The sequence below is a fragment of the Sciurus vulgaris genome (assembly GCF_902686455.1).
Source record: "Sciurus vulgaris genome assembly, chromosome: 4".
Taxonomy (NCBI): domain Eukaryota; kingdom Metazoa; phylum Chordata; class Mammalia; order Rodentia; family Sciuridae; genus Sciurus; species Sciurus vulgaris.
In genome coordinates, this window is record NC_136464.1 from 37718469 (window position 1) to 37744853 (window position 26385).

General features: G+C 37.3%; 1 protein-coding gene across 9 annotated transcripts in view; it reads left to right on the forward strand.

Moving 5' to 3' along the window:
- Nucleotides 1–26385, forward strand: part of CPEB3 (cytoplasmic polyadenylation element binding protein 3) — a 172564-nt gene that overhangs the window by 119238 nt on the left and 26941 nt on the right. For all 9 annotated transcript variants that reach the window (XM_079137567.1, XM_079137568.1, XM_079137566.1 and 6 more), the window contains 2 exons: nucleotides 8790–8908; nucleotides 22002–22116. In XM_079137567.1, coding sequence (XP_078993693.1) covers nucleotides 8790–8908; nucleotides 22002–22116 — 234 coding nt within the window. The remainder of the gene's footprint in view (nucleotides 1–8789; nucleotides 8909–22001; nucleotides 22117–26385) is intronic.

Consider the following 26385-nt stretch of genomic DNA (forward strand, 5'->3'; position numbering starts at 1 on the left):
TTATTTCTTTCCTGGGAATTCCTTCTCCATGTTTTTACCCATGTATATCATTTAAAGTCTGACCAGCTATGCCAGCACCTACAGACTTTCTTGATTTCTTTATTTATGTCTTATTCACTGAAAGTAATTTTTCTGTGAAGTTCAGTTTTTTTAAAAAAGCTGGGAGTTGAACCAGCGCCAACCAGCATACTAGGCAAGTACTTTACCACTGAGCTGTATTCCCAGTCTTGAAGTTCAGCTTTTAAAAGTATGTTTTGAAAAATAATTCCTAGGCCAGATACAGTGGCACCTGCCTGTAATCCCAGCTACTCAAGAGACTGGGGCAGGAGAATTTCAAGTTTGAGACCAGCTTCAGTTACTTATCAAGGCCCTAAGCAACTTGTCAAGACCCTGTCTCAAAAAAGTCTGGGGATGTAGGTCAGTGATAAAGTGCAACTGGGTTCAGTCTGCCCCCTACAAAAAAAATAAATAATAAAGAAAAAGAAAGTAATTTATCCATGTCTTATTTACTTTAGTTCAATTTTTTTTGGGGGGGGGGGGGTGCTGAGATTGAACCCAGGGCCTTGAGCATGCAAGGCAAGCACTCTACCAACTGAGCTACATTCCCAGCCCCTGAAATTCAACTTTTAAAAACATATTTTAAATAATTTTTAGGTGGCACACCTCTATAATCCCAGCTACTCAGGAAATTGAGGCAGGAGGATTGGAAATTTGAAGCCAGACTCAGCAATTTAGCAAGACTCTCAGCAACTTAGATCCTGTCTTGAAATAAAAAATAAAAGGGACTGGGGTTGAAGCCTAGTGATAGAGCACCCATAGGTTTAATTCTCAGTACCCCCTCCAACAACAACAATAATAATAATTCTTAAGATTTTTAGTGCAGTATTCCTAGATTAGAGCTCTCTATGTACCTATTTCTCATGACCTTCTTGTACTAGCATATACATTCCTTGAGACCAAGGATTCGTTCCTGTCAGTTTTTTCCCTCCAGTCCCTTGGGCACATAATAAGAGTTTAATACATCTTAGAGATCAGGTGTTCTCATCCAAGAGGAAAATGAGTAAGAGAACTGGTTTATAGACCTACAGTGCTCTCTAGGCATCAGGCAGGGGATTGGTGAGATGATTATTTACTCTTAGTTCTATGCTCTAACCCACGAACTCTATTCAGTGCTCTCCAAGTGAACCAACCCTTGGGCCTTTCCACGCCATGGCCTGTTTTTTTCCTGAACTTGGAATACCCTTACTTCCTGAAAAGTAGTCGTCTCCCAGCTTAGATAAGACCTTCGGCTATGACTTTTCCTGATATTTGAATAAATCTACTCCACTTGTGTTCTACTAGTGTTCTGTAGGACATACCCCTGACATAGCACTTTTTCATGTTTTTAGTTATTTACAGGTTGAATTTTTCCAGGACAGGGTTTTTCTTTGGCTTGTTCATCTTGGCTAGCTTCAGTGCCTAGCATCCTGCCTTGTACTTCCTAAATATTTTTGATTCTTTTGAATTGAATCCAAAAACAAATCTCCTGAAGCAAACCAGGTAAGTCCTCTGACCTGAAAACCAAGGTCAGAAAGAGTGTTTGGAACAGACAGTGCCAAAAATGTCTGAACTCAGGCAGCTCTAACTGGTGAAGTATCCTTCAGGTCTCTCTAGGAAGGTCATTGGTAATTAGGGAGCCTGGACTTTGTGAGATGAGAGAGCTCTCTGCCTGCCCAGGCCAGCCATGGACCTTTCCTTCTAGGGCTGGTCTCTCTTGCTTAGAAACCAGTCATCCCTTGGTCTGTTGCCATTTTATGAATGCAGCCAACAGCCCTTTAAGGTGGAATTGTTTTCCCATTTGTAGTAACTTGAAACATAAATCACCAATAGCATTTGTTGACTTCAAGAACTACTAGGTCTTTTTTTTTTTTTTTTAAATCACATCCCTTTTTATAGAGTGGGGAAGTATATTACCTTCTTCTCCTGAACAACCTTGTAGTTTTATTAAAAATTTTCACTAATTTTTACTTTGAAGAATTTCAGACCTACAAAGAAGTTGTAAAAATAGTGTAATGAATACCTATATAGAGAGAGCCTTCTTCCAGATTCACCAGTTGTTAGCATTTTCCGTATTTACTTTATTTTTTTCAGTGACCCATTTAAGGGTAGGTTGTAAATGTCAAGATCCCTCACTCCTGAATACTTCAGCATGTCTTGTGAGAACAAAACTATCCAGATTGTTCCAGTAATGTCCTTTAGCACTGTTTAAAAAAAAAAAAAATCCAAATTCCAAAGTCTAGCCTTTCAGTTAGTTACTTGTGTCTTTATAATCTTTAATTTGGACAGATCCTTCACTTTTTGTCTTTTATATCACTTGAAGTGTCCATGCCAACTGTTTTATAGAATATCCTTTCATTTGGAATTGTCTGATTGTTTCTTCACAATGAGATTCAGGTCAAACAAACAGTGATAGTAGGAATACTACCTAGATCAGGCTGCACTGAAAACACAGTGCAGGAGTCACCTGGTGTGCCAGTTTGCCTTTTATTGGTGATATTAAATTTGAGCATATAGTTAAGGTGATGTCTGCCACATTCTTTTTTGTAAAAGTGTCTTTTTCTCTCTTTGAAAATGCTGGTTTATCTGTGAAGTGATACTTTAAGATTGTATGAATATCTCGTTTTCTCCCCTTCAATCCACCCAATTTGTTTTTCCTTTTTATTGGTGCATTATAATTATGCGTAACATTGTGATTCATTGTTACATATTCATACATGCACACAATATAACAGTATAATTTGGTCAATTTCATTCCTCTCTTCCTTTCCTTCTCACCATCCCTATGGTTTTAGAATCCACTTAAGATTTTTGGACTGGAGCTGAGCATGGTGGTGCACACCTGTAATCCCAGTGGATCCGAAGGCTGAGGCAGGAGGATCATGAGTATAAAACCAGCCTCAGCAAAAGCAATGCACTAAACAACTCAGTGAGACCCTGTCTCTAAATAAAAATACAAAAATAGGGCTGGGGATGTGACTCAGTGGTTGAGTGCCTCTGAGTTCAGTCCCAGGTACCCTGCCCCCTGTCCCCCCCCCCCAAAAAAAAAAATTCTTGGGCTGGAGATACTGTGGGTCAATGGTAGAGTACGTGCTTAGCATGCCCCAGGGCCCTGGGATTCACTCTTTAACTTCCTGAAGAGACTTCATTTTAAATGTACAACTTTAAAATTGAAAACCAACAAAAAAAATTTACTCAATAAAAATTTGATTCACCTAAATACAACTAAATCAAGCCTCCACTGGTTATTTTGAAATTCATGATTTCAACTATTCATTATATAGTTTTTGTGGGTTTTGGAGCAATTAAATCTAAATAGGACTTAGATTGTAGAACTAAAGTATAGGTGACTTACTTCTACTAACACTATCAAATGGTCACTGTCACAAGAACATTTTAAAAGCAGCTTTTTTATTAGTGATATTGAAATTTTTATCTACCTATTTTTTTAGTTGAGACAGTATAAATTAATGGATATGAGTGAAGGCTCTGGACCCTGACTAGGTTTTAACCCCAAATTCAATCCCTAAGTTTTAATCAGAGAAGTCCCTTAACCTCCTAGAGCTTGAATTTCCTCCTCTGTAAAATGATAATAACAACTATATTTACCTCATTGTTATTGTGAGGTGAAATGAGCCAGCACATATAATATGTTTATTAGCAAAGTGCCTAGAACATTGTGAGCACTTAGTACCTGATAGATGTGGTAGTAAAGTTGGTGCTGATTGTTATTTGTACTATGGATCAAATATTTTAAAAAATTATAACTTGGAAAATTATGTACTGAAGAACTCAGGAAGGTTTTTTTTTTTTTTTTTAAAGGTGGCCAAGAACATTTTGGAGGTTGTTATTCTTAATGTGTTCTCAGGTATTAAGAGAAAAAACTTTTAATTAAATTTACCCTTCAAAAACATGGCCAAATAAAATGGATTTATCCTAATTAAGTTCTTTTCCCCAACAAACCTTTTCCTCCAGTAAAATTGTACTTGTCAATCATTCTCATCCCAAAGTCCCTCGCTGTTTACCCTTTTTCCTCCTACCTGTTTGGTGTCAGTGAGAAGAGAATGAATTACCTGCCATCCATTCTGCCTGTAAACCCAGGGTCATGATATTGACAGTGGGCAAGAGTTCCTCCTGTTCCCTCTAAAACCCATATCTTCTCCCACAGACTATTCCTGGGCTGAGGGCTTCCCACAGCTCACCACATCTCTGAAGCCCCCATATACTCCTCAGGTCACTATTTCTGAAAACGAAAGAGTTTTATAAACCTATTATCTATAACTGGTTCAGAGTACAAGGGAGAACAGAGGCAGTTGATAAGTTTTTGGCCAAGTGTTCTATTTTGTTTTTTATGCCTTCCAAACTAATAGAACAACCTGCCATCAAAATGATCATTAGAGAAGCTCTATTTATAGGCATAATCAGCTTTTTAGAGAATATATTTAAATTAGCAAATAATACTTCACCTGACAATTCTCTCTTGGTAGAAATGGCTAGCAATATGTGAAAGTAGATATTCAGTCACCTTATTGTTTATTTGTGGTAACATTTAGTATATTTTCAGTAACTTTAATTAGGACTTTTCTTCAGTATCTAGGTTACTTCCCTTTACTCACCAGACACTTTTAAAGGGAAAATAGAAAGTGCACATCATTAGTTTGAATTCTCATTTTTATAATGAGACCATATGCAATAACCCAACTTTAATTTTACTTATTACACAAATAATTGAAAATGCTGAAAATGAAAAATCAATGCTTGCAGGACCCCTTATTTCATAAAGCACCTTTACATACATTATCTTACAACCTACATTTCTGTAAAATAATCAGGACACACACTTAGTTTCTTCATTTTATAGAGAAAAGAACCTGAAACTCAGAAATGTTAAATTAATATTCAAGGTCATTGTTCTTTTTCTTTTCTTTTCTTTTTTTTTTGTGAGCACTGCGGATTAAACTTAAGGCCTCGCACATGCTAGGCAAGTACTCTACCACTGACCTAAATCCCCAGTTCTTTTATTTTGTTTTGTTTTCTTTCCTTTTACTTTATTTTATTTTATGACAGGATCTTGTTAAATTGCCCAGGCCTACCCTGAAGTTGAGATCCTCCTCCTCAGCCTCCCAGGCAGTTGGTATTAGAGGCATGTGCCCCATAGCCAGCTTCAAGTTCATGGTACTTCCACCTGATGGCCTCAAACAAGTCACTTGATTCTCTGTGCGATTTCCTAAACTGTGAGACAATTAAAACAGTGTCTACTTCATAGGGTGTGTGAGAAGATGAAATGAGTTAATACACACAAGGCACTTAGGTCAGTGCCTGGTATAAACACTCAATAAATGTTAGCTGTGTGATAATAACACACTGGCTGTTATTACCACACAGCTAGTAAATGTTAGGACTTGTACCTAAATCCAGACCTCCTGATACCTGATCCAGGACTCTTCTTAGTACTGTGTAGAATTTACTTTTTAGTAAATCACTGATTTAATTTTAACCTCACATTGACCTTGTTATTCTTGAAGTTATCCTTTTTTCCTTTATTTACTTTGACCTTAAATTTATTACTCAAGATCAAAAGGGAAATAGATTTGAAGAATTCTTTCTTCCTGACTTTAAAAAATTATCTAATTTCTCTTGTCATGGTTTGTTTGATCTTGAGGTATCAGGTATTTTAGTTAGGCAAGGTTTTCATGGATGACTTTGGGTATTTCTGGTGAATTTTATTTTGGTTGAAAGGTCGAGATGGGAAGAAAAGTCAAAGGAAATTGTTGGGTTACAACTTAGAAGGGTGTTCAGACACATCCCTTATCTGTGGTCCTAACATATTATCAATAGGGTGGCATGTTGCTGACTTTGGAAAAGATAATTGTTTTGACACAAAATCATTTGTTGTAAAAGAACCATCCTAAAAAAATAGATAAAAACTATGATGGACTTTTTCCCTGGGAAAGGTGAAAAAGTTGTTTGTAGGTCTTTTCTCTTGGAATAATATTTGTAATAGGCTTTTACTTGTGAGTCATAGTTATTTTTACTTTACCGCCACTATGAGATAGGTATACATGAAAATCGTCTTACTTTTGTGGTAACTACTCAGGTTCTATGAGCATGCCCTATCCCCAGGCACCCTCCCTTTTTTTTTTTTTTTTTTTTTTTTATTTAGTGGTACTGGGGATTGTACCCAGGGGCACTGTACTACTCAAATACACCCTTTTCCCCTTATTATGTTTTATTTTGAGATAGGGTCTTGCTAAGTTGCCAAGGTTGGCCTGGAACTTGTAATACTTCTGCCTCAGCCTCCCCAGTTGCTGGGATTATAGGCATGTGTTGCCACACTTGGCTGCCAGGCCTTTTTGATATGACTGTGCATGATGTACAAACAAATGGGCTCCTCTCCAAGGGTAACATACCCAGTATGCTTCTTTATGACCTTTGTGAAGATCTATACTAGACTTTAGTCTGGTATGAATAGGAGGTTTGAGGGAACTTTCAAGACCTCCTTTTTGTGATATTTGAATTTTTTAACTCACTGATTTCTAATATTCTCACGTAGAATTAATATTCTCACATTAAAGGAAAACACTGAATTTCTAATGGAGTCCCCAGGACTTGTTGATAGTTTGATACTGTTTGCAAAAGAGAGAATATAAAAAATGATAAATTATCTTTTCTGTTTTTTCAGTTAGGTTTTATTTTTCCTGCCTGGTCACCTACTGAATCATTTGACCCAGCTAACCTGGGAACAAAGTCCAGAAAACAGCTCTGGGTTCTAACACCTAGGCAGCCTCTTTCTTGCAACTGCTGTCCCACCCATTCAGCTTGGTGCCTTCTCCTGTGTGCTGGCTTTTGCCTGTTACACTGGCCACTTCCTGGTGTGCTGTGCAGTAGCTCATCTTTTTCCTGCTGTACTTGCCTGAATGCTGTCCATAGTGGATGGAGATTGGAGAAAAGTCTTAAGAAAAAGAACAGCCATTACTAGTGCCGCTGTCTTTATGTGACAGGACATTTGTTACCTGCCCAGGACTTAAATAGAACTTTGATTCATAGCCAGTTGATTATGAATGAAAAATCTTTGTCTGATGTATGTGAATCTTCCTGTATATTGGGGTTCTTATCCTTCTCCACCATTTACGTTGTTCCAGCACACAAAGCACCAGCAAACAGTATTGGTGATGATTTCCTTTGAGGTCAGTAGCAGGATTGGGAGTTGGGGTGACAGCTGAGAGATTTAGCAAAGCTATTAGGGTTGTAAAGAGGATGAATAGTTGAGTACTCAGCTTAGACTTGCTCATGATGGGCCTTTGCTCAGCTGCCATTCATGAATGCCATTGTGGCAACAAGTGTCAGAGTTGGCCCCCTGAACATCTGTTGTTCTCTTTGAAGTCTTTGCAGATTCTCCCAAGTCAGAGTCCTCCTCACTCAGGACTCCTATGGTACACCCCCCAACCCCTTATCTCGGTCAGCTTTGTAGTCATAGTTAATTGTCCAAACGTCTGCTTATTCTACTACATAAGTCTCTTGACAATAGGAATCTGGTCTCACTCCTTTCAGTATTCTCATAATGCATAGACTGTGTCCTACTTGTAATAATTCCTCAATCTTACTGAATTAAACTGTCAGTAAGGTAACTATAGTTCACAATGAGTTATTTATTTTTATTGGTGCTGGGGATTGAACCAGGACCTCTCAGATGTAGGCATGTGTTCTATCACTGAGTAATACCCTCAGCCCTGTATATTTTATAAAGAATTACAAGAGAGTTTAAAGGTTCCCAGCACAAGAAGTCATAACTGTTTTGAGGAGATGGAAATGCTGATTACCTGGATTTGATCATTACACATTATACATATGTATCAGCTTATCACACTATGCCCCACAAATATGCACAATTAATGTGTGTCAATTAAAGGACATTTTTAAAAGCTGACTGTGTCCAGGAAAATCCTGTAATTAATGTTCATGTTTCTAACTATATTATGCTAGGAAGATAACCCTAAGAGAAGTAGCAGTAGCAGCAGCAGTAACGTGTAAAAAACAACTTTGTTGAGGTATAATTCACATACCATACAGTTGGCCAATTTAATATATATAGTTTATTGTTTTTCAGTATGTCCACAGAGTTGTACAACCATCACCACAGTTAATTTTAGAGACGTTTTATCATTCCCAAAGGAAACTGTATCTATTCCGTCCAGCCCCTCCCCCCCACCTCCAGCCCCTCCCCACTGCCCAGTTATATGTACTATCATATGTATCTATTACTTGTCTTGATTTGCCTATTGTGGAGATGATATTTTGTGTCTGGCTTCTTTCAGTTAGGGTAATGTTTTCAAGACTTATCCCAGTTGTATCCTATAGCTTGGTGAAAATTGAGGGCAAGTGATGTTATTTCCTGACTGCTAGTTGTGGCTCATGCCCGTGGTGAATCTACTTGCCCTCATTAATCATGACAAGACCTAGTTAGAAGAAAGTCTATAGAGGTGTTCTGAACTTGCTCCCCTAAGTAATTATGAGAGTTAAACAAAGTAATGTTAGAGCAGACAGCTAGTTCAGTCAGGCAAGTTTAAGCAAGGTAATGTCATGCACACCTAGCACAGCGCTGGCACATGAGGGTCTCAAGTCTCTTTGCCCCACTTGAACATCTTAGATTTTAGTAAAAATCTGTCAAGATGAAGCAACAGATCATTTTTCACAGGTACTTTGAGTTTAATTTACTGATTCCTTCCTGTCCTTTTGTTTTTGTTCTCCCCAAGGCTATGCATTTCTGCTCTTCCAGGAGGAGAGCTCAGTACAAGCCTTGATAGATGCCTGCCTAGAAGAAGATGGGAAACTGTACCTGTGTGTGTCAAGCCCCACCATCAAGGATAAACCAGTGAGTAATATGCAACTAGCTGGTGCTCTTCTAGAGCATGTATGCAATTGCAATAACTGATCTCCTCTTCCTTTTATCAGGAATGCTAATAACTGGGATTCTCTTACCTGGGTTGACCTTGCTGTGCAATAGAGCTGGACTGTTGTTGGTGATGGGAAGCTGCTAATAAAGTGTTCAGGATTTCATGCTATACTCTTGGAACCACATGTAAAAATACATTCCCTTGTCATCTACTTTACAGCTCTGATAAACTAATTCCTACTTAAAAACTCTGAATCAGAATAAATAATGCTCCTAATGGTTTTTACAGCTGGTTTCTGCCATTATTTCAGGTCAAGGACAGGAGTAATTTGCTTCAAAAATATCATAATTGTTTTTGTTTATGAGCCTTTGAATGTAAGGCTTTGTATAGAGTGATACCCATAGCTGGCTAAATAGTGCTTTCTGGGTCAGGAGTTTACACTCTAAAAAGGATAGTTTCAGCAGGGCAGGAGAGGGAAAGGATGAAGAATATGGAGCTGAAGCTATAAATGAATGTGTCTTTATACAGAATTTGTGGTTAAGAGATTGTGGCTCTAGAGCCAGAGTGTGAGTAAATCATTAGCTGAAGAAGGTACCAGTAGAGAAAGGAGGACCATGTTCAAAACAAAAGAGTTTGGTTAAAGTAGCAGATCCTTAGGAAGTTGACAGGGGGAAGAATAGGGTCAAGGGTTGGTGCTAGGAGTGGGAAATAGAGTAAAAATGGCAGTATGAAGTGGGCAAGAGGGTGAAGCTACATTTTCCTGTAAACTTGCATCGGAGGGACAGGGCTTGCTTGGCGACTCGGTACATTCTCAGACATGTGTCTGTGGAAAGAGTTGGAGTTCAACATGAAGTTCCCAGTTTGAGTCTAGACTCTATCATTTGAGTATCTGCTTGAATCAGAATAAGTCATCTGATCCTTGCTGAATTGTAGTCTCCTCAGCTAGTACATAGGAATAATTATTCTTCTCTGGTTTTTCAGAGACTCAGATAAGAGGAAAATGAATGTGAAAACATTTGGTTAAGGTCAGGCACTTTGTGCAGATGTAACTGGCTATTGTTATTGGTCCTCTATCATGCTCTGTGATTCAGGAGACCAAGGTTAGAGTCCAGCTACATGGTAACATCTTTTGAGAAGAACAGATAGGGTTTACAGATGGTCATGAAATAATAATGTTGTTGAGAGTTGGCCACCTATAAAGGGAAGAATGCAGTGTAGAAGGCAGAAGAGGGAATTACTGAAGAATGGGGAAATTGAGTTATAGCTGGGTGATTAATGCTGAAAAAGAAACAAGGATTTTAACCAGTGGGAAAGTGCCACTATAATTTTCAAATTCTGGGACCACTGTCAGATTTTTTTTTGATAACAACAGTGACAGTGTTGGATAGGGTAGCTATACAGGTGGGGAAACAGTAGATGGGAAAAAGAGTAGGGAACCTTTGTTAACTTTGATCTTTAAACAGTCTGGAGGGGTTGTATATGATGTGGGAGATGTGAGGACTGACGAGAATGGGGTGTGTAGTATTTCATCTGAATAAATAATTAAGCCCAAATAACTTCTTTCTCTTTGAAGTAATGTGAAATTAGAAAGTCTGTGACAAATTTAGCAGGCTCAGATGTCTGAGAGGTAATAGTCAACCTCCAGAGAGCTTCTGCCACGGGTGGAAGGGAAGTGGGAATGAAGTAGGAAGGGTTAAGATAGAATTGGTCATGTACAATTAGGAGAGGGTTAGAAATGTATTTTATATTAAAAAAGACAAAGGCATGAAGGTGCACATTGAGGTAATTATGTCCACAGTAGGGAAGAAGCTGTTAAATTGAGGTGAAGAAATTGGAAATGAGCAGGCAGGGCTTACATACCTTGGATGGGTCATGTCACTGACTCTGTAGGGGAAGGAGAACAATATGCCTTACAATCTCTCACCTGGACTCTCTTAAGCAGGGAGCAAGCTGTGATGTTTGCAGATGTAGGTGATAGGAGGCAGTGCCATTGCTGCTGAGTATTTTCATCTAAACACATGTATTACCCTTAGTTTGAAGGACTTTTGAAGATAATTAGTTTAATTATCTGTTTTGGAAATGTTTATGGGAAAGCTAACTTTCATTGTGTGTCTGCAAATTTCTGCCTTATTGCAGTTTTCATTTTCTGAACTCAAGTGAAACAGTTTTATTGGAGCTAGGTGAATTCTCAGTGGTGACTGCCAATTGCATATTTCTTAGACCCAGGCATACTCAGAATTTCCAGCATAAATAGTTTGAATAAAATTTAGAATGGGAAAAAAGTCTCCAAACACCTGTAATTTTAACAGCCTGAATTCCATTTTATGGTTCCAGCTCATTGGTTCCATTTTTGAAATCTCGTTCTTGACTTTAGCTCTACATCCACCACTCCAAGCCTCATTTGGTCACACATCCCTACCCAGGTTGTGGTACATTTCACCTCGTTGTGAATGATCCCGCAGAAAGTGAGAGCTGGGTTGAACTTTCAGGAGTACATGAGGACCTTGGAGAAAACTATTTCCAAGGCAAATTCAACCTTTTGAACTCATTCACTAAACTTTTTGAGCTACAACTCTTTCTTGCTCCTTTAACTTGGCTTGGCTAGCCTTCATTTGCTAGCTTCCAGGATCCCAGTGCCCTCCTTCTGACCCTTCTTGGATTTTTCCTTGGAAACACAACACGTTCCAAAATGGTCTAAAGATTTTCTACCCTTTTTCCTTCTGCCTTACCCTTTCTCCTCAAATCATACTCCCATTGTCTTCAAGTGGTCAGATTAATCAGATTGTTTCCCTAATGTAGAACCTGATTGCAAAGTCCCTTCTAACTTATCTGGTCCAGAATCATGGTGTTTTTTTTTTTTTTTTTTAACTCAAATGAATCCCAAATTGATTAATTTTAGGTTGTATTTGGGAGATATTTTTTGTCAGTGATTACCTTCCATTAAATGACTCTACTCAGGACTATCCCATGTATAGGTCTGATCCTAAAAGATGTCAGAAAGAACTGTATTTGTGGCCTGGTTATTAACTTCTCAGTCCCAAAGAATGGGAAGACAAATTGAGCAGGATCTATTGCAAAACTTCAAGGTATGTGCCTTTTTTCACTCCTTCTGTGAGAGGAGTTCCATAGGACAGGTGTCCCAGGCATCCCAGAAGACAGCTGTGTCTTTGTGCTTCCAGTAAAGCATAGTGGTCCCACTCATCAAGGTGATTCTACTTTTTGAATGTATGAATACATGAACCTGCAGGTTCAAGACAGCAAACTGATAGAGCAAGAGATCTAGAAGAGTCTAGCAGAGATGAGGACTGAAAAATAGTAAGCTTGAGAAGACAAAGGAGCTGCTAATGATTCTTAACCTGCTAAAACACTTTGGTAAGAGATGCAGGATGGCAAACACTTTGAAAGGAGTATCAGTGAAGTTTTTTGCTTCCTCATCACAATCTAGAGCACAATCACAATCTCTATATCCTGAAATATGACAGATTAATTTTGCTATATATTTAAAAACTGGATTACTAAATTGAAGTGTATTTATGTAGGTTACTTCTTCAGGTTATAGCTCAGGGAACATAGTCATCCACTTAAAACTTGAAAAAATTGAAAAGAAGGGGGAAGTAAGCAAGCTGGAAATAGGCTGGTTTTATTTTTCAGTTTTTAATTCTGTCCAGTCTATCGTTCTGGTCCTCTTGCTCCTACTTATACATGTGTCAGGGAGATCACTAGCACTTTTAATCATTCCTCCTTAATTATTAAAACAATTCAGATCCTTTTGCCTGGGAATTAAGACCTTCCCAGTTTATCTTCAAAAATTTTCTGACCTTTTTCTGCTTTCCTCCAAACCCCATATTCAATCAAAATGAAGTATTTCTACTCCTATCTCAAATTCTAAAGCCTTCCCTAATTTCAAGACCCCTCTTAAATGCCAACTCTTTCATGACTCCTTCCTTGATTATTAAACTGTCTGTAGCAAAGCATACCTATTATGATAACTGTCTCCAACCCTGTGTAGAGCCATCTTTTTTGAATAATATGCCTTCCTTCAAATCATGTTTGAGTGACTACTGAATTAAGGCACTATACTGGTTACTATGAATCAGAACTTACATGAACCAATGTAAAAATATGTGTTCAAAAAGTTAATAGTGTAACAAGTAGATAAAACATGTATATAGACATAGAAAGTATTTACTGACCCTGGCATGTATTCTCAAATATTTGTTAAATTAAGAAAAATGACAAATATGAAAATATGATATACCTTGTAGACTTTGGATAATTCATATATACCTATAGTGATGAAAGAAAACTTCCTAGCTGAAGTGTCATTTGAACTAGGTCTTGAAGGATGAAGAGAGTTTGGAGTTGCCAGGACAAGGGTGGATGTGTGGGGAATAAACATTTCAAGGAAAAGCAACAGCACAAACACAGAAATGTTATGACATTAAGGGTGGATGTACAAGGTTAGTTAGTTGACACACAAATGTATGAAAGGGAACAGAAATTAAATTGGAAAAAATAGAGCGTAAGTTATAGAGAACCTTGATTGGCTACCTCTATCTTTTTTTTTTTTTTCCGACCAATAAGTATTTGTTTATTTACTCAACAAATGTAAGTAGAAAAAAATACCTCTATCTTTTTGTTTGTGGTATTTACTAAGACTTCATTCTCTACTACCTCCTAACACACAACAATAATTTTATCTTGGCCCAGTTAAATCTGCTTTTGTGTGTCCACCTTACAATGCATGGGTAAGCCATATCATCATGTGTATCATGTGAAATCTTCACCATTTTGTACCTTCTTTCTTTGTTTGTTCCTTGAATTCTTAGTCTGAATTCACTGTTTGGGCACCCTCCATCATAGGAATTTCTGCTCTAAAATGAGGGAAATTCCTCTGATTCATAATGAATCCTATTTTTTGCTCTTAGTCTCTGAATTTACAAATGGGTCCAGAGTTTCTTAGAGTTTGAGTCTTCGGAAACTATATTCCTTTTCCAGGGAGGTCAAAAAGATGTTGCAGTTCCAGTATACTGAATGGAAGCTGGTGGGCAACATAGCCAATGCTGGCCCTTAAAGGATCATTTAGTGTTTACCAGGGTATATTCTGAAGGACATTTGTTTCATCAAAGACGAGTATCTCAAAAGGATCATGGATGAAAGGTCTACTCATAACAATATTTATTGTTACTTATTGAGCAGTTGGTGGATTTTATATTCATTTGGGAAACAATAATATTAAGGTTCTGAGAAGTCTTACAGTATATAAATTCATGTAATATTGTTTAATTCAGCATTCTGTGTACCTGCTTTGGGGATGATATTTGTACAGATTTCTTTAGAATTAGTTATGCCATGAAGTTCATTCAGAAAATAGGCTTCTTTTCAGGAAAAATTTAGGTAACCTGAACTTTTATGTGTACATTCCTTTCAGGAGTTTTGGTAATCAACATGCCAGTAACAACATCCTTGTCCTAGTACCATGGAGCTGAAAATACACATTTATGTAGACATGGGACAAAATTGTCTGGCTGGAGTACAAGACTGCCTGAGGTCATGAACCTGGAAGTTAAAATAGCTGACTATAGTGTTAGTATTCACTGCTAAATTATTTTTCTGGAGCTTTTATAACTGCTGGTTTTGTTAGTAGATCTAAAAAGAATATGTTGGCCATTTATTTTCTAGTTTTGGCCAGTGCTGGGTATTGAACCCAGGGCCTGGGTGTGCTAGTCAGGAACTGTACCACTGAGCTATGCCCTCGAGCAACTGTTAATGTGGTGAAGGTAGAATAAGTTTGGAAAGAAAAGAGTAGTTACTCACTTACTAATAAAATTGCATTTTGAGACCATGGGGACGCTGTGACTGGCAGCCAGTAGCCTGCAGGATGGGAACCTTGCAGGTAAATAGCATGATTATAATGGAAAGAGGTTGTATGGGCTTTGGGTCTGATAAAGCTGGATTTCAGTCCCCATAGAACTTCCCTCTTCCACTTCTTAGATCCCTTATCTCTCAAGTGTGGATAATTTTTGCAGTGAAGAGTTGGGTTGAGGTTCAAGTATAACTGTATAAAAATGCCTCACACAATGGTGCCCATACAAGTACTCAAAAGTGCTAGTGATTTCTTCTTCATTTTAGGATCATACCTAGGCTTTATAACTGATGCAAAAGCTAATGATGCTAAGTAATTCTGATATGTGATGGCATCAGAAATTTTCACTGATTAAGTCTAAACCCTAGGGTACCCACTGATGACCAAACACACTGTATTCCCATGCTTCTGGAAGGTATTTGTCAGTGGAATGAGTAGAGTAATCTGGGAGCTATAGAAGGGCAGCTGCTGGACATCTTCCTGTGGTACCACTATGCCTCAGGCAAATCTGTGTTCATTCACCAAACCTGTGAACAGCTTCTACTAGGGGTTGGGCACTGTACTGGGCAACTGGGACCCATGCAGGTATGTGGTCTCAGCCTTAGGGGACTCTTAAGAGGAGCCACAGGTACTCTGACTGAAGTATCATAGTGAGTAGTTGTAGTGGGGGAGTGGTCAGTGGAGAGAGTGGTCAGAATTTTCTGAGACAGAAGGAGGCTTTACAGAGAAAACATTGCTTGAGTCTTCTGGAAATAGCATTTAATTGATAATAGTTTTGTTAAATCAAGCACAGTGCAAGGATATACATAATGTTTTGGTGGGAATAACTGGAGATTGAACCCAAGGGCTCTTTACCACTGAGCTATATATCCCCCACCCTTTTAATTTTTTAAATTTTATTTTGAGATAGTCTGCTAAATTGCTGAGGCTGGCCTTCAACTTGGGATCCTCCTGCATTAACCTCCCAAGCTGCTAGGATTATAGGCATGTGCCAAAGCACCTGGCATACATGTTCTATTTCTGTACTAAGTGCCCTTATGAAACAGTACAGAGAGTGCTATGCTTGAATTGTTCATCAGCAGCTGAAGGTCCCAGAGGGTCTGTATATCTTTCCATCAGGAAGGCTCTGCAGCTTGATGCAGGTAGCAGGGGTTTTGTTTTTGTACCTGGACTATTTCCTTAACCTTGTAATGGACCTGGAGTATCCTGGGAGAACATGAGACAATTTCGCAGTTACTTTTGGCTGCCTGGTTCTTTTGATGAAGTTCTCCTACTGGTATCTGAGGAATATTCTGAGTGTGGGAGTTAACAGCTTTTTGCCTTGAGATCAAGAACTGCCTAGGATACAGAATGCTTATCAAGACCAAAAACTGATCAGCTATCAGGTTTCTTTCTCTGTACTTCCCTAGAAGATACTGAAAGGGCATCTCCTTTTTCTCTCTTTTGGTTAGAGAACAGAACTTGAGAATGATAGATGGCATCAAAACTCCTAGAAATTGGCTAATCTGTTTATTGGGTGTTTTGAAGTAAAAAGCAAGTTGAAAGTAGATACCAAATATGATTATGCTTTGAAGAATCCAAACCACAAATTTGCTGCTGTGGCTCTTAGTTTTTATGGTTAATAATAAAACAACTCTTTATACCATGGAAGAGATAAAGATGAGTTGTAAACCACAAACTAGTTTATTTCTGATACTGCTGGGGCACTCTAGTCATTCTGTGAGTTCTGTGATGCTTAAAATAGAATTGCTGACAGCAGGGGTGGGTTCATTACCACCACAACTAAATGGTACAGCTGTATATCAGTGGACATGAGTTTAGCTGACTCATCCTGGCTATCAGGATGAGTAGGGATGTTCCTGCTTGTTGGAGAGAGCAATCCTCAGTCCTGATGGTTCTGCAGTATTGTTTTTCCGCTTCATGCAGAATGAAAGGATTGTAGGATTAGGGAGAGAAAATTGGAGACTTTTTCCTAAAGACCCTGAGTAGGAGTTTGAAGGGTATTAAAAAGGGGAAAAGGGAAATAAGTCAATGGGGGAGGAGGGATAAGTTGCTGGTGGTCTCTGAGCTGAGTCATGTACTTTATGGGAAAGAGCTAATGGATAAATGGCAGGAGAGGGAGTCTTGGCTCAGGTAGTTCTCTAACCTGACCACCAAACTGTACTGTTGACTTTGAATGGTTTGGTTGCTTTTTAGACCTGCCTTGAGATGAACAGATGAAAATGAAGCCACTACGCAGTAGGAGGTTCATGCAATGCATGTTTGTAACCTAAGGAGGTGACTGGACAGGGATGAAATACAGGGTGAGATGTTCAAAATAAGCTCAAGACATTATTTATTGGCGAATGAATATCTGAATACTAATCTGATCTAAACTGAGAGAATTCTAGTTCTGGCCATATAGCTCATCACATAGAGTGCCTGACTCCCACGCTGGAGGCCTGGGTTCAAGTCCCCAGCACTGTGGGATTGTGAAAATAAACTGAGAGAATTCTAGAGCCACAGGGAGGCTAGGTCATGTTCAGAAACTTGAAATCCTGAGGTTTGATTAAAAAGTGCTCTTAAAAGTGGGCATGGTGGTACACACCTGTAATCCCAGCTACTTCAGAGGATTGAAAGTTCCAGGTCAGCCTGGGCAAGTTAGCAAGAGCCTCTCTAAAAATAGAATAAAAGGACTTAGGGCGGGGTGGAGCTAAGTGGTAGAGTATTTGCTTTTCATAAGCTATCATGAACAAGGCCTGGGTTCAATCCCCAGCACTACAAAAACAAAACAAAACTGTTATTAATCCTTGTTTTCTCTTATAATTAAAGATACAAATGACTTTTTTGGTTTTTTTTTTTTTTTTTTTTTTTTTTTTTGGTACTGGAGATTGAATCCAGGGGCACTTTACCTCTGAGCTACAATCCCAGTCCTTTTTATTTTTTTATTTTGAGACAGGGTCTCACTAAGTTGCTGAGGGTCTCTCTCAGTTGCTGAGGCTGATCTCAAACTTGATGTCTTCCTGCTGCAGCCTCCTGAGTCACTGGAATTATAGGGGTTCACCACTACACCCAGCAAAAATATATTTTTATATTTTAACTTGGAGGCCCTTGTAAATTTTCATTGAAATCTTTTTAAGCAAATGTTTTATGTATCTTTCTTTTTAAAGAAGTGACCCACATTGCATTTCTTAATATTTTTTCCTAGCACCTGGCCTAATCTTATTCCTATTAATGACCTTTAGTTTTAAGTATGACGAAACTTAAGTTTTCATATAGATCCATAATTAAATATTTTAGTCTTTATTGATGACAAAATAATGAAACTGGTTTGAAAACATTTTAATGCAGTTCAGTCAGAAAACTTTAATTCCTTGAACAACTAAAATTTAAACTTACTAATATTAAATTTATTCTTAATGGTTTAATGTTAGTTTCTATAAAAGAACTCTTGCAGAACAGTAGAAGGAAATAAGCAAGGAAAAGATCTAGGCTGGAATGAAACTTCTGCAACATTTTGTTAAGTTAGTCATTACCTTAATGTGTCATATTTTGAAATGCCCTAAGGATAAGATAGAATAGGACAGTATATTATACAAAGTATGGATATTAGTAGGTGTTATGGAAAAAAAGAAAGTTTCCATGGAAATAATTTTGGAAATGTAGGGTTAAACAACAGTGAACAAATTTCTTGCCTGTAGAATTCCTGAGTCTTTTAAATATGTCATGGATGCAGTGAAACTCCCAAGGAGAAAATATTCTGTAGCTTTTCCCAAATACTACTTGTCTGGCATACCAACCCTAAGGACCTGTGTTCCATAGAATGCACTTTGGGAAACTTTGAAAAGGAAAATTAGTGCTTCCAACAACAACTGTTGATTTTATTCATGTTACATTCTTTTACATTTTTTGAAGGCACAGACTTTACATGTTAAAGTCTGTGTGTGATATAAATTTACATATTTGTACCAACAAATTTGTGTTTGATTTTTGCCTTTATTCCTAAAAAGAGTTTACCTTTGGAGATAAGCACATATACAGAACAAATTTCTGATTTAAAAGATAAAAATTGAGAAGATACAGAATTCAGCCAAAAGTAGGTGTCATGGTTCTCAGGAGAGCTTCCTTAGGAATACATACTTAAAAAGAAACTAAAAAAAACTAGTTTTTTATTTTCTCTTATGAATGCTTGTGGAAGAGAACATTCTATTGTAAGCTGCGAGGTAACTAAACCTTTCAAGCCAAAGATCATAGCCCAGGACCCACAGGGTAGATCTGGCACTTTGCTTCACTTGTACAGTAATTTTAACATTTGAATTAGTTCCCAACATTTTAGAATCTTGACATTTCACATAAAAATCTGATTTTCTAGCCAGTCTTAAGAAAAAGGTCAACATGCTCACAAAGGGTAACTGCTTGCTGGAACTGAGAAGTGCCTTCTTCCTCCATGGTATCACTGTCTACCTGCTAACAGCTGTCCTGGTGTCATGGTGCATTTATGCTACCTGTCCAGTCCTACAGGCATTTGAGCTTGTGTTGTAAGGACATGGCATGACCAAAGAGTTTGTGCCTCCCAAACGATACAGCAGCACCTCTTCCTAGAGTCATCTAAACAAATGTGGTTGGGTTGCTCAAGAAGTATTGTTGGGATTGTATTAGCTTCATTTAGGGAACTTTTCACTATTTCTGCATGATATCACTATACTTGTCCTCAAGATGCCGAGGCTTTTACTGTCTAGAGTAAACATACTGGTGAGTCATTTCACACACATACATACAGAGCTATCCCCATATATGTAAAAGTTGTGCAACTGGGGAAAATTCATATTGAATTAGGACAAAGTTCTAATTTCATTCATTCTCAAAAATGATTATTGAAGGTAAAAGGTAACTGAAAAGCAGCTTTTTTATTTATACTTATCCCTTTTCACAGAATATTTGTGTTAGCTTATGAAGTATGATATTATAATACAGAAATAGACATAAAAATCAGCACCATGCTAGAAATGTAAGTCAGTGGTAGAGCTCTTGTCTAGCCTGGGTGAGGCCTTGGGTTCAATCCCTAGTACCAGCAAAAATAAAAAATAAAAATCAGGATCAGAAAGTATATCCACCGAGTAAGTCCAGATGAGACATTTGTATGTGGCCCTGAGGTCTGAGACTAAACCTAAGAAGATGGAAAAATATGCCTTATGAAAGAAAGTTTCTATTTCAGAGAGAAACCAGTAAGAGTGGAACTTCTTAATTTTTCCTGCAGTACCACAGTGCTTAGTGCACTTTTGCTTAGTGCATGCATAGAGAGTGCTGATATTGGCCTGTTGACATTTCTCTAGTTCTGTAGAAGTGCCAGCTTTTGAGCAAGTTTTCCAGTAGCAGTGGAGAAATACAAGTTTTGTGACAAGGGTTAATAAGCACTGTGTCCTGAGCCCTCCTGCTATTTTTCACCTAATCTGTAATACCAAGAATATGGTAAAGGAAAGGGTGTGTGTGTGATGTGATGAAGTGAGGGTGGAGGGAGTAGTGGGGAGAGAATAGGCAACAATGGAGCTCTCAGCAGAAAGGTGTGAGATCATCTTCAGGATTGCTTTGAACAGCAGTAACCTACAGCTGTTAGAGAAGAGTATGGTTTCTATATTTTTGATTAATGAAACCAGATCACTATGAATACCACATAGCAATTGTTTTCATTTTTCAAACAGTGCTCTATGACCTGCTGAGTACAGTAGTGTGTTCTTACAGTCCCACCTACTTGGGAGGCTGGGGCAGGAGGATCACTTGAGTCCACAAGTTCAAGATTAGCCTGGGCAACATATCAAGACCTTGTCTCAAAAAAAAAAAAAAAAAAAAAACAGTGATCCATGACCAATCTCAGTTAGCATAAGGTAATTGGAATCACCTAACTGGGTCCCGAAGTTGCTTAACTGCTTTAAGAATAAAACTAGGAGAAGAGAGGATTCTTTGTAGAAAAAGGTAACATTTTTTTTCTTTAATTGGTGATATTGGAATTGTTGTTTTTGTAGTATCAGGAAATTATCATGTTTTTAATTAAAACAGTAATGGGTCATTATGAAGACATTTAAAAATGGTGCTTTATAATGCTGGTGAATCTGCATTTGTAGTAAACATCAAGGGAATGATGATTTAGCCTAATACCAAATTTTACAAGGAAAGAGCTGGATTTTTTTTTCTTTCATGCATTAAAGGGTAGAACAAATATTTGAATGTTAACAAAATTGCAGACAGTTCCAGGTTTATCAGTCTAACGAAGAAATGAAGGTTTTGTAGCTTCTGACTGGTGAGGGCAAAAATATCATTAGAGGCAAAGTATTGGGTGGAGGTGAATTGACTAGCAATCTTAAGGAATGTATAGACTGTTTCTAAAGAGAAATGCCAGTTTTAAGTGAGTTGAAGGCATTTTGAAAGCGTAATTGGCAAGCTGAGCACAGTGGTACACACCTGTCCCCCCCAGCTAGGCTGGTTCACAAATTCAGGGCCAACCTAGGCAACTTAATGAGACCCTGTCTCAAAATAAAAATAGCTGGGAGTGTATCTCAGTGGTAGAACTCTTGCCTTGGATATGCAAGGCTCTGGGTTCAATCCCCAGCACACAAAAAAAGTCAGAAATGTGTATATCTTATTTAAGCATAGTCAAATAAATCAATCAAAATTAGATGTTGTTCTACATGCTTCATATTTGATATCTCTGAATTCTTTGCCAACCTGATGAGTGGTAATCTATGTTAAATCATGTTGCTTAAAGATAAGTACATTAAATTTGGGGGGTTGATAAGAATCAAAAAGCCAGACATATAGATAATACTTAGAAAATATTCCTAATGCTCCTATTCCCTTCTTTTAAATGGGCTCTTAAAAAGCTAACTGGTGTACTGTGACAGGTTGTAAACAGACTATGATATGTTAAAATGAATCTGGTTCAAAACCCAAAACCTGCCAAAAGGCTGCCTTTAAAAACAAAAAAATCATCGGTGGTTTCTGAAGGTTTCTGGTATGTGTCTGGAATGTTGAATAGCTTCCACAAGAGTTCTACTTAAAGTCACTTCTTGACTTTACCTTAACTTCTTGATTACCTTATCTAATTAACTAGATTTTGTTTGGGTCGTGTATGTTGTAAAATAAACAGATCTATGGGTTTGTCTTTAGTCATCTTATTCTCATTTGGGGTTGATGGAAATGAAGTAAGGACCAAGTAAACGACTTTTTTTCAGGTGCAAATTCGACCATGGAACCTAAGTGACAGTGACTTTGTAATGGATGGTTCTCAGCCTTTGGACCCCAGAAAAACTATCTTTGTTGGGGGAGTTCCACGACCCCTTCGAGCTGGTGAGTGGAAATAGTAACACCACAACAACAAAACCAACAACAAAATCCCCAATGTATTTCATCATAACAATGTTCTAGGTTTCCAGTCAGCTCTACACAATCTCCAAGAGAAGGCTGCTGTGTTGATTTTCACTGAGCTGACTTTTTCACAATTATTTTCTCCCCAAATTCTTTATTTTCTTATGGTGTAAGAGTGAATTTCATTAAACCATTATGTTGAAAAGATGAACTCTATTTAGTGCTTTCCTATTTAACTACATTTAAAATATATATATACATATATGCACATATATGTATATAATTGGCAGTGTGAATTCTTATGCTATGTATGACAGAAGTTACCACATCAGAAATCTGTTCAGTGAGGCTGTGTGCCCTCTCAGTGATGAGCCAGACCACTGATGAAAAATAGTGTTCCTGGGAATCAAACAGCTCTTCCCAAGTGAGATAGGTTCCTATTTTTTTCTCGTGGACTTTAAGAAATGAATTATGGACTTGGACATTTTTGTTTTGACTTTATAAAAGCCTCCCTATTTTTTAAAAGTTTGTTTCCAATTGTGCTGCTGAGATTGAGCAGAATCATAATTGCCTAGAGTTTGAAGTGATACTGAGCTGATGACTTTAATATTTAAATCCAAAGACAAATCTAAATAGCTGTGCATCCTCCTCCTGCTGACCAGTATTATTGCCAGTGGGATATAATAAATTTATTTCTAAGAACTAAGTTTTTAGAGCACTTAGAATAAATGAATTTTTTAAAAAGCCAAAAATATAAGGCTATCATTGCCTCTGCAGTTGCAAAAACACATTATCTATGTGTTATTTGTAAGTAAATAGACTTAGTTCTACCTAAATAAAACAAAAAGCAAATCATTAAAATTAAGTTGTAAAAACAGAAATATAAAAGATAACCTATAGCCATTGGTTCCGTGACTTTTATGAATTATTAATTCTGAAAGATTCTGAACATTTCCAACATTATTATTCAAATTCCAACTCCAGTTCACACCTGAAAGATAACTTTAGAATTATATAGATATATTTATAATTCCATTTTGAAGGACTTTAAAAATACTAATTATGACTATAGAGTTTATAATTTTACACTATTTCAGAAAGTCAGATAATTGTTGAGTCTTACTTTCATTCTAATGGAAAACTGTGCCAAAAGAAAGAAAGCAAAGCAGCAAAGATGGCCCATCTTTTCTTTCTATAACAGAACAACATCTAGGAAGGACCAGCTCACATGGGAACTGAAACCCTTAGTTTTTTTTTTTTTTTTTTTTTTTTTTTTAATTTTTTTTTTAGTTGTAGATAGACACAATACTTTGATTTTTTATTTATTTGTTTTTTATGTGGTGCTAAGGATTGAACCCAGTGCCTCACATGTGCCAGGCAGATGCTCTACCACTGAGCCCTTAGTTTCTAACCTGCAACCCTTAGTTTCTAACTTAAACATGCTTTTTTAAAAAAGAAAAAAATTACAGATGGTGGTGGTGTGGAATATTTACGACTTTTTCTAATGGATATTATATTTAGAAATGATTAACAACTGAATTTAACTCTGACATCTATGTTTAAGTCACAGAAACTCCAGTTTATAAACTAAATTCCCTTTTGTATTGCTCATCCTTTATTTTTACTGTTTGAATGATTTGGAAGGGTAGGTAAGGGCCTCTGTATCATTTTTCCTCCATAAATCCTATCAAGATTCATTTTTCACATTTGCTCTATTATTTCACTGACACCACAAGTAGGGAACCCCAAGATACAAAATTGTATTCTTTAATACTCAGTGTCTGCAAGATGCTGCAAGTTCTAGGATTAGACAAGAATTAAAAAATATTTAGCTACCTAGTCAGATAGGGGATTTGTGATTTTTGTCTACAGTTAAAGTATACCTTAAAAGTCTAAATCTTGAGGTTCTCTTTTTTCTTAAGCTAAGATTTTCTTGTCATAAAATTAATTTGTTTTTGTAGTTATTTGGGTATAATCTAAAATCAATCTAGTGGAAATGTTCTCCCTTTGCAAACACAGCCTATAAATTTAGTGAGTTTCTGGTGGCTAGATCATCTATTTTAGTGTCTTAGATTTTACTTTCTCTCCCAGAATTTCCAGATTAGAGGCTATGTGATCTAAACAAAAGAGTTAATATCTGCAGCTTTTATTCTTGTGCACAGAATTATGTTTCTTTGGAACACACTGAGTTTTATGGACTCTTGGAATACAAAACCATTTTTAAAGAAATTCATTTTGACTTTGCTATACAGTCTTAAATCGAGTACATTGTAGTTCACTTGAACAATAAACATTTATTAAACATCCTCTGACACCAGTCAAGTTGCCTGTCATACTGTACTGAATGAGCATCCCACAATCAGGTTAAATAGGTTGTCATACTCACCAAGTCAAAAGATTTCAGAACAGAATAAACAAGATATGCATTGATAGAATGCTAATTTAGAATTAATGGGAGGCTGATTTATATTCTTTGACATGATGATTCTCAAATTTGGTTTGAAGTACTTCAGTACACTTTTTATTAACTCCAAGAGGTATTGTAATAATAGAATTCTGAAGTCTTAAAACTATTTTAGGCACTAAATAAACCCAACAGATGAGATTTTAGATGGTCTGATGAATTTTCACTTCATCCTGGTCCCAAAATTGTCCTTTACTAAGTCAGAGTGACTAAAATGTTATTACTCAAGAGTTACTCCTTTGGATTATGTGAATTTTTTTTTTTTTTTTTTTTGGTTTTGCTTTGTTTTTTGTTTTGTTTTGTTTTGTTTTTAATCTTTGAAATTTCTCCACTATAAGTCCAGGGACCTTTATCACTAATAGTTATTCTAAATACAACCTTTATGCCTCTAAACAGAAACATATAAAGAGAAATACAGGAACAAGGCAACCTCTTTTAAGCACTGTTGTCCTGACACAGTTTAGGTTGTGTCTTCTGGTCCTTTCACAAGCCCTCCTTTTTAAAATTAAGTGGAGAGGGAAGCACAGGCCTAGAAAAATTAACCAGAAAATGGGAAATTATCAATGGAAAATCTAAATCTAGATGAATTTCCTTATCACCTATGAGTTTCTCTAGGTCAAATAATGTATGTTCTTATCATCTCATCCATCAGTGACTATAGCAAGCCAAGGATGGTTTGCCTGAAGGTTGGTGTTTCTTAGATCTTGATTTCTCTGTATGTTTGCCCCACCTCTCCTCATCTCCCTGCTAGGAAATACTGTACGTAGGTCCACCATGCCACCCTGTGGTTAAAGTTTGCAAGTTCTTTGGAGAGTTGGTACAGGAAAATGGTAGCTACCTGGTACCACCTGGAAGTAGTGCACATTGCCACTCCATTCAAGTAATATGAGCAGTGTGTCTTCCTGAATGTCCATGAGAAATAGCCCTGTTGCATATTCTCATGGCATTAGGACCTCTTTAAAGGCACACCTCAACTGGGGTGTTATGAGAAGACCACCAGGAAAAAGGGGAGAATCAAATATCTGGTCCCCACTCACTCCCCCAGTTTATTAACATGAGTGTTTCTCTGATCCCAGCTTCTTGGCTTAAGCATCTGATTTGAGGACCACCTCAGTGACCAAGCTTTATTATCCATCCACTCCAGACCTTGAGCAGGCTTGAAAAAGCCCTTTTTCTTTCTAATCAGAAGCATATGAGCTGTGCTTTCACTTCATGACTTCCTTCAACATTTTTTTTTTTTGGACCAGGCCCTGAAGAGCAAATCAATCTTGAAAGATGGCTTATCTGAACACCTGGAACCTACCATTTGCTTGGTCATCCTTGGGTCTCTTGTCTTTTCTGACATTGTTCTGATAATTGTTTTCTTTATTTTTCTGCCTACTAATATTTTTTGATGGATTCTGAAATTTCCTTCTCTACCTTCCCCTCCCTTACTCTATTATAAGGATGGCTTTTCTTTGGGATGGTTTGTTTGTTTGGGGTTTGTTCGTTTGTTTTGTGGAGCTGGGAATGGAATCCAGGGTCTCATGCATACTACACAATCTCTGTACCCAGCTCTGGGAGGTAAAACCTTCTGAGATAAATATTCAGTGATATATGTTATATATGTGGAGAACGTGTAGCCTGAATTTTTCTAAGATCATTGATTTCAGACATTCTGTACAAACATTATGGTAATTCACATGAATTGGGAAGTATCCCAATTTGTGATTTAGCAAAGAGGAGTATTGCAACCATACTTTGTTTGTTTGTTTGTTTGTTCTGTGAAGTAGTAGCAAGCTGAAATC